The following is a 12,433-nucleotide window of genomic DNA, read 5'->3' as shown; positions in this document are numbered from 1 at the left end:
CTAACACATATTTAATAGTACCAAAAGGGTAAGAGAAAAATCGCCTAAAAACATAATGGCTGAGAATTTTCCAATACTGATGAAAGATACCCAATCATAGATTTAGGAAACCCTACAAACCCCAAGTTCAATAAACAAAAATTAGTCAGCTTTAACAAACATCATAGTGAAACTGGAGAAATAAATAAATAAAAATTAAAAGCAACTAGACAAACTTTTAAAAAGTCTAAAAAGGTAGCTGATTTCTAAAAACAAGTCAGAAAATAGCAGAATGTAGTTATTAATGTGGCAGTGGAAAGGAATGGCAACTTGGAATTCTTTATAAATGAAAGCAAAATAAAGCTGTTTTGAAAGACAAACTAAGCTCAACAGTTTGACACCAGCACACACTACAAGAAATTCTAAAGGCATATTCAAGAAGAATGAAAATGATACCAGATTTAGAAAGAAAAAAAGCACAGGAAGAGGTGAAACTTAAAGGTAGTACAAAATGGCAATATTACAACCTGTGGTACTTAAAAATAAGTAGCATTACAACACATGATGATAATATGAAACTTGTTTAAAGATTACTACATTATTCAGGAAGGCTGGGATTGTGGCTCAGTGATGGGCTCTTGCCTAGCATGTGAGGCACTGGGTTCGATTCTCAACACTATGTATAAACAAATTAATAAAAACAAAATAAAGGTTTACAGAAATATTGCCTTTATTTATTTGTTTTTTTCAGTACTAGGGATTAAACCCAGGATGCTCTACTACTGAGCTACATCTCAAGTCCTCTTAATTTTTTCTTGTTTTGAGACAAGGTTTCAATGAGTCACTGAGGCTGGCCTGGAACTTGCAATCCTAGTCAGCCTCTCAAGTTGCTCAGAGTACAGTTGTGCACCACCATGCCTGGCTTATTTTTGCCTTCAGACTTCAATAAGTTAAGGCTGCAAGTCTTAATTTCAGAAGTGAAGGTTCACTTATTGAAAAAAATGTTATGTAAAATATATTCAATTAATCCCCAATCTCTTTGTTTAAAAAGGAGGATTAACACAGCATTTTACAAGTTCATTGAGAGATTGTATAAATATACAAATCGCAAAAAGTCTAAAAGACCAGGTCTCTTTGTAAGGCTAGGGTTTTAAATAAAATGCTTATGGTTAAAGAAATTCAGGCTTAAAAAACACTTAAAAAATTTTTTTTCAAACACTATCTAAAGACGTATCTAATACTATGAATATGAATATGCTTTGCAGATGGCTTAAGAATTAAGACTCTCCCCTTTAAATTACTGCTAAGGATATATTTCCATGACAGTTACTAAAAGATCAGCAAGTACCTTGTATCTCCTCCTCTAACTCATCCTCATCTTCACTAGAGGAAGCTAAATAGGCTTGAAAATCCATGTCCAAAAGCTCTTCCTTTTTAAATTTTCTGTTGAGTGTTGTGATCCTTTCATGATCAGTCTCATCCCAAGTTATCTCCACCTTTACCAGTGAAAACAAAATAAACAAATATGGAAATGTCAACAACTCACACTTGTTAAAGAATAAGAATACTGTTATTTTGGATGTTTAACAGTTGTAAGTTAAACAAGTAAAGATATACTAAAACAAATATATGAATGACATGATTAATAAACAGTGTTCTATCTGTGGCAAGAGAATTAGTTTTAATGAACTTATATCATTTCTTTCCTATTTCTCTGCTACAGGCAGGATACTCCATTATTTGAAGTAAAAATCAATGTTGCACATTAAGTTTGATGGAGAAAACCAAAAGCTGAATGTTTTCCCTGATAAGCAGATGTAAATCCATAGTGGGGGTGGGACGTAGGGGGTGGGATAGGGATGAATGATGGAACTTTGGTTTGTGCAGAGGGGGTGAGCAGAGGGGTGGGGCTGTGGGGATGGGAAGGACAGTAGAATGAAACAAGACATTATTACCCTATATATACATGTATAATTACACCACCGGAGTGACTCTGCACCATGTACAGCCAGAGCAATGAGAAGTTGTGCTCAATTTATGTACAGTATGTCAAAATGCATTCTACTGTTATGTATAACTAGTTAGAACAAATAAAATTTTTTAAAAAAAGATTCAGAATTATCCCTACTCTGATAATTAAGTCTATTGCTGGAACTAATATAAATGGTAATGATACAGTAAGGACTAAAAAAAAATCAAGACTTGATGGCTAGCTAAGGCTACTACTTCATTTTGAAAATAACATGACCTTACATTTTATGTGACTGAATTTTTCAGACTTTACTTTCCACTCTATAGTAGGGTTTTACTATACTCAGTAACTAAATCAATACTATATAGTTCCCACTGCAGGTGGCAGATATAGATCTCCTTCTGCCACTAGCCCCTTCTTGGAGAGTACAAGAAAGGCAAAGGGAAGCCAGTGTGGCTGCTGCAAAGTATAGCTGTGGGTAGAGGTTTAGAGTAAGGAACAGAAGAAATCAGTCCACTAAGCAACAAACTAGTTCAACACACAGAAATCCTTTGGCTGTTTCTTATTAAGTGTTAATGAGACAACTAATAGTCCTGAATTATTCTGCTTCTGGTTTTGTTTTTTTTTAAATTTTCAATTATGCTAGGTGCAGTGGCACCTGCCTATGCTCCCAGTTACTCTGGTGGCTGGGCAGAAGGACTCCAAGTTTAAGGCCAGCCAGCACAATGTAGCATGACCCTATCTCAAAGTAATATTTTAAAAGGCTTGATGGTAGAGTCTTTGGCTAGCATGTATGAGGCCCTGGGTTTAATCTCCAGCACTGGGGGGGTGAAAGGGGGTGGGTTTGACAATATCAGCAGAAAATGTGCTCCTGTTGTAAACTTTCACTAGCTTTGCTTAACTGTCATTTGAGGAAATCTGTTACTTTCTTTCTCCTATTCACTAGGCTATTAATAGCTAACATATTACTTATTAAAAAATTTAGCTGTTTTGGGGAGTGTTTTTAAGTGGTGCTAGAGATGAAACCCAGGGCCATGCTAGGCAAGTGCACTACCACTAAGCTATATTCCAATCCCAAAGAAACTGTTTGACTAAGAGTATGGGAAAGAGAAGAAAAGAAATATTAGCAGGTGAGTAATCAAGCCTAAAGGTATAACTAGAATCTGAAAACAGGTTCAAACAGATGTAGTAGATAACATAAGCATACTTATGTCTCATTTCTATTTGTACTTGAGCATTGAAATGTTGATACTTTCCATTTTTAAAGATGCTGTAAGTAAATAAAATACAAATCTCTTCTTAAAAGATAAGAAATACCGTTGATGTTCCCATTGCAGCAGATGTGAAATACTTTGGTTTATATGCTGTTAAATCCACTTCTGAGGCTACATCCTTGGGCTCATCATCAAAAGTAATATCATCTGGTATAAACCTAATAAGCAAAAATAAATAAATAAATTTATTTAAACATATGTTACAGTGATAAACAAGCAGCATTCAGATTCTCAACTAATTAGTTGTAGTTTATACATATAAACAATATTAAAGTTTCTACAGAACACCCATGCAGAAAAGGCAAACAGTGTTAAAAATAACCTAGGTATAAAATTTCTAAAATTCATAAATGAGTGAATACTTATATAGATAGAAACCTTATATTTAAGAGCCAGTTAATACAAGTGCAAACACACATGGATCCATCATGTTTCACAAAGACCAGACTACTAATAGCAGTCAGTAGCTTGCTTTATGATACTCTTGAAGATCAAACAGAATTATTAATGGTAAATGTTCTAAAAGTTATAAATGTTCTAAAGTATCATGCCCATTAGGTATCACTAAAAATAAGGAAATGTTTAAGGTTGATTCAAGACCAAAAACCTTAACAAAATTATACTAAAATTTCATTTCACAAATAAGCAGCTTTTAAAAGTAAATTAGCTGGTGTAATTTGACAATTTTTAGGCTTAGGCTAAGGAATGGGGAAAAAATGTACAGAGCCAAGAAATCCATTATATTTAGGTTTCACAATTTATATAGGTGAGTGTTTACACATACATATAAAAAACATGTGCTATACATTTTATTAAAAATTTTTTGGAGGGTAAACAGATAATTAGGATTTATTAGATTTATACAATAAAATGTACCTTTCTTGACAAACACTTTAGTATGTAATACCATTCATTTACTGAAACAGCATTTACAGCAATTCTGTCCAACAGAATATTTCTGTGAAGATGGCAGATGGTATCTGCTCTGTCCAAATTTAGTCCAGTTGCCTGAGCAAGTTTAATTTTAAATTTTTATATTAAACAAATTAAAATAACCAGATTTGACTAATGGCTACTACATTGGACAGTGCAAATCCAGAGATAACAGTCTATTAGCAAGTTCCTTTGCTCCTTCTTAAATGCTTTTTTTTTTTTTTTGAGTTACTTCATCTACTCCCAAGCTCTAAAAGAGTTGCAAAGATATATCATCACACAAATACACCATCTTAAAATAGACATTTAATGTGTTTAAAAGCGCATAAATGTGGGAATGATTTTACTTTCTTCGGGGTGAGGTATTATATGACAATTCAACCACAAAAGCAAATAATTCTTCTAGAACAAAAAACAACAAAAAGTACCACCAGCTCAAGTATTTTACTTCTTATGATCATGCTGTGCTGTAAGATGTAGTTGGTATGACACACACTGAATTACCTTAGATCTATGAAAGAACAGCTACTTTCAAATTCCAGGCCATCACAATCCTCATAAATTTTACTTGCAGTTTCAGGAGAATCACAATCTACTACTGCATAATAGTACTTCAGTCGTTTGAACTGATAATCCCTTAATTTTTCTCTAGAGGTCCTAAAGGGAGAAAAAAAAAATCATTAAACTTACTTATATAGAAACACAGAAATCTATCTGCCTTTAAAAATAAAAATAATTATTTTAAAAACAATTATTTTAAGAAAAATATATTACAGGTTGAGTGATGGCTCAGCGGTAGAGTGCTTGCCTAGCACATGTGAGGCCTTGGGTTCGATCCTCAGCACCACACATAAAATAATTAAAATAAAGATATTGTGTCCAACTACAACTAAAATAAATATTAAAAAGAAAAATAATTACAAGCTAGCCTTCAATCAAGTCATCTCTCCTTTATAACTTCTCCTTTATGAACATTAAATATTTAAGCTCAATTTAAACATTTATTATCTAGAAAAGGAGTGTGGAAATACATATACTTATCAACAATCTTAATTTTATTTCTAGAATACATATTTTGTTCATTCTGCTACAACACACACTCTTTTCAAATAAATCCACTGGACCAAACCACCACATTATAAAATATGCTTGGAAAGCATTAGCTCTTACAAAGAAATTCCTGATCTTGCAAAATGTTTGCTCCAGATTCATCTGTCTTCAAGTCTAAATAACTTTAAGTTTAATTTCACATAATAGCATATTCTTTGAAGGTTTTCATATGCCTCTCTTCCCACCAATCTATTTAATCACCATTTTAATTAAGTGTACATATAGCTCCACCTAGTGACTTTTAAGTTATCTTAATTTTTTTCTATACTACCCACTGTATATTTTTAAATTTTTCTATTTAATCTCAAGTAAGAAAACTTTTTAAAAAATATTTATTTAGTATTATTATTTTTTTAGTTGTAGTTGTACACAATATCTTTATTTTATTTATTTATTTTTTATGTGGTGCTGAGGATGGAACCCAGGGCCTTGCACATGCTAGGCGGGCACTCTACCACTGAGCCACAATCCCAGCCCCTCAAGTAAGAAAACTTAAATAATTTAAAGGTAAATAGTTTCAGTACAACTTACATAGAAAGTAACACCTCAGAAAAAACGCAAAACTTACTAATTCAGAGTCATGAGGGTGGGAGAAACTTTAACTCACTTTAATCATGAAATGTTTTTTTTTAATTGGCACTCTCCTGTAATCCCAACCACCTGGGAGGCTGAGGCAGGAGAACTGTGAGTTCAAAGCTAGCCTCAGCAACTGCGAAGCACTAAGCAACTCAGTGAGACCCTGGGTCTAAATAAAAGACAAAATATGGCTGGGATGTGGTTCAGTGGCCAAGTGCCTCTGAGTTTAATCCTGGTACCACCCCCCCAAAAAAAGAACTGCAATATTTCCAAGAATATATAAATATATGCACAAAATGTTGTTTGAATAGTGTGCCACTTCTGACAGATTATAATCTGTTTTATAAGACCTGTTTGAATCATATATGGTTCAAATGTAAACTTTAGTCCTATGAAAGTAACCAGAATTTTAAAATAATGACATGAATTTATAAGGTTTATGTTCTATAGCAACTTAGTACCAGTCTTTTTCAGGGGCATCTTCAGGAATACTTAGTAACTCTACTGGTCCTTGAACTTGTTCTTCTTTCATCCTTTCTTTTCCAAACTCTGAAGGATATATCTAAACACAAAAAATAAGATGGATGTAATTTATACATTCCTTCCCATACAATATGTAGACCCGTCAAGGTCAAGAACTTTCAGAGTCACAACTTTACTCAATGAAAACAGCAATTCACTTTCAAACTCATTACAGGAAGGTAAAGCATCCCAAGGAATTTCCTTTAAATAAATCACCTTGGCTAAAAAGTAACAGACCTGGGCCTTAAACAAAAATTGAAAAAAAAAAAAAAAAAGTATTTCTTCCACACACCACCTTGGGCAAGATGACTCTAGGATCCAACAGAAAAATTAAGAAATGCAAAATAAGGTTCTAAGCTCAAGGAATTCTGAATAAAACATAAGAAAATGGACTGGTTAAACGGTTTAAATAAAATAGAAAGATATAAAACATAACAAAATCAACTTTATAATACCCAACTTATTTCTGTCATACTGTTTATCCAATGTGTTCTTTTAAAAAAATTATTCAAGGGCTGGGACTGTCGCTCAGTGGTAGAGCACTTGCCTAGCATGCGTGAAGCACTGGGTTTGATCCTCAGCACCACATAAAAATACACAAAATAAAGGCATTCTGTCCACCTACAACTACAAAAAATAAAAAACCTTTCAAATACTAAAGAAAAGAACTGCTGAAACTCTTACCATATAAATTAAATATAGTTTGGGTATAAGAAAAAGAATTTACTCTCACTGGTATTTTTTTTTAAATCTTGGCTACTTTCAGAGTCAAGAAATATATTAATTTACATTGTTTGATATTGCCGAGCTTAATATACATTTGTTACCTAATGTTTTTTAAGCTGTCTGAAATACACAATTTACCAACAAGATAATTTGAATTTTTCTTACTACTTCGAGTTTTACATAATAGATTGACATGGAATGCATATATGTAGTCACATCTGATTTTTTTTTCTTTTCTAGATCTAAAAACTCCTATTTACCCACCTCCTAGAACCCAGGAATTCACAAAATATAATTCTTTTTGTCTTGTTTCTTTGGTTTGATTTTTAATTTTTTCCCATTTGCTTAATGCTGGAGTTTAGCTTGGGTTATTGTGAGGTGAAGATATGAACTAAGTTTTTTATCCAATGACTTGTCCATTTATCTCAACAACAGGTATTCAAGCAGAATGACAATCTCAGCTCCATTCTTGTTTATTCTTTTGGATGACTACTGACATCCTTTTCTTAACTTGAACTGAGACTTTGATTGAAACTACAATAAAACTATAGAAGTGACATTTAAAAATATTTAAAAAAAGAGATAGACACATTGGCATACACTTATAATCCTAAGCAACTCTGGAGGCTGAGGCAGGAGGATTGCAAGTTCAAAGCCAGCCTCAGCAACTTAGTGAGGTCCTATGCAATTTAGGGAGATCTTGTCTTAAAAATAAAAAATAAATAAATGTTCCAGTAGATGGGGTAGAGAGAGGTGATGGGAGGGGAAGAAAGGGGAGAGGGGTGGATAAGAAGGGTAGCAGAATACAACAGACACTAGTATGGTTATATGTATAAACGTGGCTGTATAACCAATGTGATCCTGCAATCTGTACACGTGGAAAAATAAGAATTCATACCCCATTTGAATCAAATGCATGATATGTCAAGATCATTGTAATGTTTTGAGCAACAAATAAAAAAATAAATAAATGTGAACTACTTCAGAAACTGTATTAAAGACTTAAGTGTGAGCTCCTAACCCTCATAACCACCACAGAAAGTACTATTGTTATATCCATTTGCTAAATGAATAGAGCATTAATTAAGTACCCAAGATCACATAGCATTTATGAGAATGAAACTTTGACATAGGTCTAACATGAAGCAAAGTCTGGATACTTAATCATTACACTGGCTTACATTTATTATGTTTTAGCTTATTTCATATAGGTCTTAAAGTACTTATTAAGGTAATTCCCAAGAACTTTAACTTTGTTGTCAATGCAATTTGAATTTCTTCCCTTAACTGGTTAATGCCAGTAATGAGGAATGCAAATTATTTCTTAATATTTATCTTATACCATACTGCTTTATGAAACCTGAATTTATTTGGGCTTTTAAAGTGTACACAATCATATAATCCATCAAGAAAATTTTACCTCTTCCTAACACTTCAACCTGTCTACATTAGTTTCATGCCCAGTTGTAATGGACAATTTCCAGATAAATTATTTTCTATAAAAGAAAAAACAGCCACAACATTTTAAGTCACTGGAGGAAAAAAAGGTCAAATCTAACTTTAAATATCTAGAAGTTTTACTTTAAAATGAAATTAATTCTCACCTTTACAGAAAATATAACACCTCCTTTAGGTTTAAAAGAATTGAACAGAGCCAGCAAATCTTTTGCCTTTAATCTATCCCAGTCCATGTTGCAAACCGCTAACCGATGTGTGATCTGAGAAAGGAAAAGAATTAAGTATTATATAATCTATATTATTTTTAATGGTTGAAAAATAAAAATTCAAAAATATGCTTTCTTTTCCCCAAGTTATGAAATTTTCAGTAGTTATCTAAGCTGTTTCAACATGTAAAAGAGAACTTCCAGCTAGTTAAACAATAGTAAAACCTAAAAAAAAAAAAAAAAAAAAAAAAAAACCTACTTACTTGCTTCTCAGTTCTTAAATTAGAACATGGATATGATTTTTTTTTTTAACTCTAAATTTGTCAAACTATCTGTCACCCATGCATGGGAGGGGCCTTATGTGACCCCATAACATTTCCCTAAGGTGCAGCAGGTACAGAAGGTAAATTACTAGCTAAAACAAGTATTTTGTAAAAATTTCAAGTGAGTTTTAATTAGTTATGTAGAACTTCTTTATCTGCTTGGACAGACATCTTCTAATTTATATAAACATATTCCATATCAAGAAGTTTAAATCAGAATCATGAAAAATATTACTACGTGGTTAGAGGAGGGGGGCAATGGTGGCTTAGCGGTAGAGCACTTGCCTAGCATGCGTAAGGCTGTGGGTTTGACTCCCAGAACCACAAAATACAAACAAAACAAAACAAAAACTCCAAAACACACAAAGAATACTATTACCAAAAAAAGGTTTTTCAACTTATTAATTTTTTGTGATGTTGGGGATCAAACCCAGGGTTTCATACATGTTAGGCAAGTGTTCTACTACTGAGGTACACTGACAGTTTCCTTTCCATTTAACTTCATGATATTGATTTTACTATTCATACAAGTTAATTGTAACAAGTTATTCATAAATAATCTTATTCAAAATGTTACCTCATCAGCCCGAGGAGCATCTTTATCTAATTCTCTCCAAGCATGCTCAAAACCAGGCTCTTCTGGAAATAAATCTGCCAAATCATCATCATCTTCAGAACTAGTTTCTACATTTCCTTTCCCCCTTGCAAGATCAGGGCCACTGTCACTTTCACTATCTTCTTCACTATCTTCATCTTCCTTTTGATCATCTTCATTTCCATCATCATCAGCTGAAGAGCCACCACCACCTGTGATTTCATCTTCAGATTCCTCATCACTTCCTATTTCACTAACACTGTCTGAATCTTCCTCCAGAGTGTCTTTGTCAAACATTTTACCATCAGTGTCACTTGCCACTATGAATGGAACTGTTGCAAAATGTTATTAAGGGAGGAGAAAAGTTCACAGTGAATTAAATTGAATCCAAGTTATTGTGACATTTTATACAGTAAAAATAAAACTTCTATGAAAAAATTCAGCCTTACCTAAGTTATTTAATAGAAATTTAAAAATATATCCAGCTCATACAAATAGACTTTTTTTTTATATTTATGGCGGGCCTATCTTAGACAATCACTGGCAAAAATGAAGTAATTAATGTCCTCACTGTACTTTGAATGAAGAAGATCAATAAACAGGTATCAAATAAAACCAATCAAACCTATATACACAACAAAAGAAATTATAACTTGGATAAATTCTAAAAAGGAAAGTTATATCATGCTTTCTGAAAACATATAATAGTGGTTTCTAAGTGAGATATAATTAAGCTATTATCTGAAAAATAAATAATCAAATTAGATTAATAGATAAAGGAATTTTGTTATAAACAGCAAAGAAAGCATCTAAAGATCTGCCAGTTGGAAAAAGTCAATAATCCTGTCTGGATTGTGGATAGCAATCAGTTAAGAAACAGATGGAACTAAAGATTCACATAGGAGTCATAATATCCAAAAACCATACAGAGCAGGTTGGATGGACTTTTTCCTAAAAGAAATGGGAAACCATTGCTATGTTTTCAAAAGGACAGTCAAATTTGCATATTGAAGTCACCTTGACTGTTATGTAGAAAACTGGCTGGAGAGAGTAAAAAGTAGATGTGAATGGAGCTTTCTGAAGGACAGTACAATACTCTAGACAATAAATGAAGATAGCATTAGATTGGTGGCAGCAGAAATGTAGAGAAGTGAAGACTTCCAAGTCTTTAAGGAGGTAAAAGTAATGATCAGTGACAGGGGTTTTTGATACAAGGAACAGAAGTTTCAGAAGTGTCAAAGATGAGTTCTGGCTTCTTGGCTTACAGAACCAGGAAGCTAACTAGCTAGCTAGCTAGATGAATAGAAAACACTGGAAAATAATCAGTTTTTTTGGTGAAGGGAAATTATGAATTCAGTTTTGAATATATTAAATATATTAAATTTGAAGTGCCTTTCCAAGAGAAAACATCAATAAATAAAGCTGCTAGTTATTAAGAGATACAGCTCAGAGTTGTGAGATAAAATTGACTCATTCATATGTGACTGACAACAGAAATTGTGATTTCGATGAGATTACCTATAAAGAGAAATATGATAACGTTTTTGCTTTTGAACTTTGTAACTAACTGTTATTAAGTCATTGATATATCAAGATGTTTTGTTTAGGATTCCTTTTTAGCCCTCAGGACTCAAAAACCAGCCCGTTCAGGCTTGTTTCTTACTTCTATAAGCAATCACTTATGTGTGTGTGTGTGTGTGTGTGTGTGTGTCTCCCCATATCCTACATAGTTTATTATGTTTAAGTTGATGCTTACATTTCTGCTTACTCATAGACTCAAACCTCGGAGAATTAAAGGCAAATTTAAAAGTTTAAGACTTGGGGCTGGGGCTATAGCTCAGTGGTAGAGCACTTGCCTACTATGTGTAAGAGACTGGGTTCGATCCTCAGCACCACATATAAATAAATAAAATAAAGGTATAAAAAATACAACAAAAATTTTTTTTAAAAAAGTTTTTTAAAAAATTTTTTAAAAAACCCTGAAACTTGGTTTCTCTTAGTCCTACACTCTTAACAGTATTTATTCATTATCTACTATATACAGAGCATTGAAACAGGTGAACGGAAATGAGATGATATGTAATATAATTCCCATCCTTGATAAGTTCATAAATAAAGGAAAAATTTTATTGATTTATGAATCCATGTTTTAAGCCCCAGAGACATTTAAGTTTGTCTGCAAAGAATATTTATAAAAAGGAAGACTTTGCACAGATATCATTTGACTTAAGATTAACTGAATGAAAGGCATTTTGTTAGGAGGGAAGGAAATGGGCTTTGATTTCTGGTTTCACAAAGTACACAGTAATAAAAATAACTGGCTAGCAATTTGAAAAAGAAGGTACTGTCATGAGTTCTGTGTAAGGGCATCAGAAGAACATAAAAGTGAAAGTAAGATATTATGAGTTAAGCATAATTCACTTTTAAGCAACACTGAGAAATAAGATACTTATCTAATAATATTTCTCCAGCATCAGTCATTATACCATTAAAGCACATCATTATACCATTAAAGCACATCACTGAAATTTTTTCACTGAATTAACTTTTAAAAGTTAGCTTTATTCTAAATACTCCTGATGTCACAGACGTGATGCAGTGATTATGTTTTCAAAGATGTTGAAATAATACATAATTACATATGAGCCCACAACATACAAATCTTCATTTTATTTTTATTTATTTATTTAAAAGAATTTTTTTAGTTGTTGATGGACTTTATTTTCATGTGGTACTAAGAATTGAACCCAGGACCTCAT

At 32.6% G+C, this 12,433-nt stretch overlaps 1 protein-coding gene across 3 annotated transcripts in view; it reads right to left on the bottom strand.

Annotated features, from left to right (window-relative positions):
• Esf1 (ESF1 nucleolar pre-rRNA processing protein) overlaps window positions 1–12,433 on the bottom strand; it is a 72,353-nt gene that overhangs the window by 54,889 nt on the left and 5,031 nt on the right. For all 3 annotated transcript variants that reach the window (XM_076848948.1, XM_076848947.1, XM_076848946.1), the window contains exons 3-8: window positions 9,657–10,006; window positions 8,697–8,810; window positions 6,306–6,406; window positions 4,663–4,815; window positions 3,269–3,383; window positions 1,328–1,475 (exon numbers count right to left, since the gene is read on the bottom strand). In XM_076848948.1, coding sequence (XP_076705063.1) covers window positions 1,328–1,475; window positions 3,269–3,383; window positions 4,663–4,815; window positions 6,306–6,406; window positions 8,697–8,810; window positions 9,657–10,006 — 981 coding nt within the window. The remainder of the gene's footprint in view (window positions 1–1,327; window positions 1,476–3,268; window positions 3,384–4,662; window positions 4,816–6,305; window positions 6,407–8,696; window positions 8,811–9,656; window positions 10,007–12,433) is intronic.

Source organism: Callospermophilus lateralis, chromosome 3 (genome assembly GCF_048772815.1).
Source record: "Callospermophilus lateralis isolate mCalLat2 chromosome 3, mCalLat2.hap1, whole genome shotgun sequence".
Lineage (NCBI taxonomy): Eukaryota > Metazoa > Chordata > Mammalia > Rodentia > Sciuridae > Callospermophilus > Callospermophilus lateralis.
Note: the sequence above shows the minus strand (reverse complement) of the source record. Positions and strands in the feature narration are given on the sequence as shown.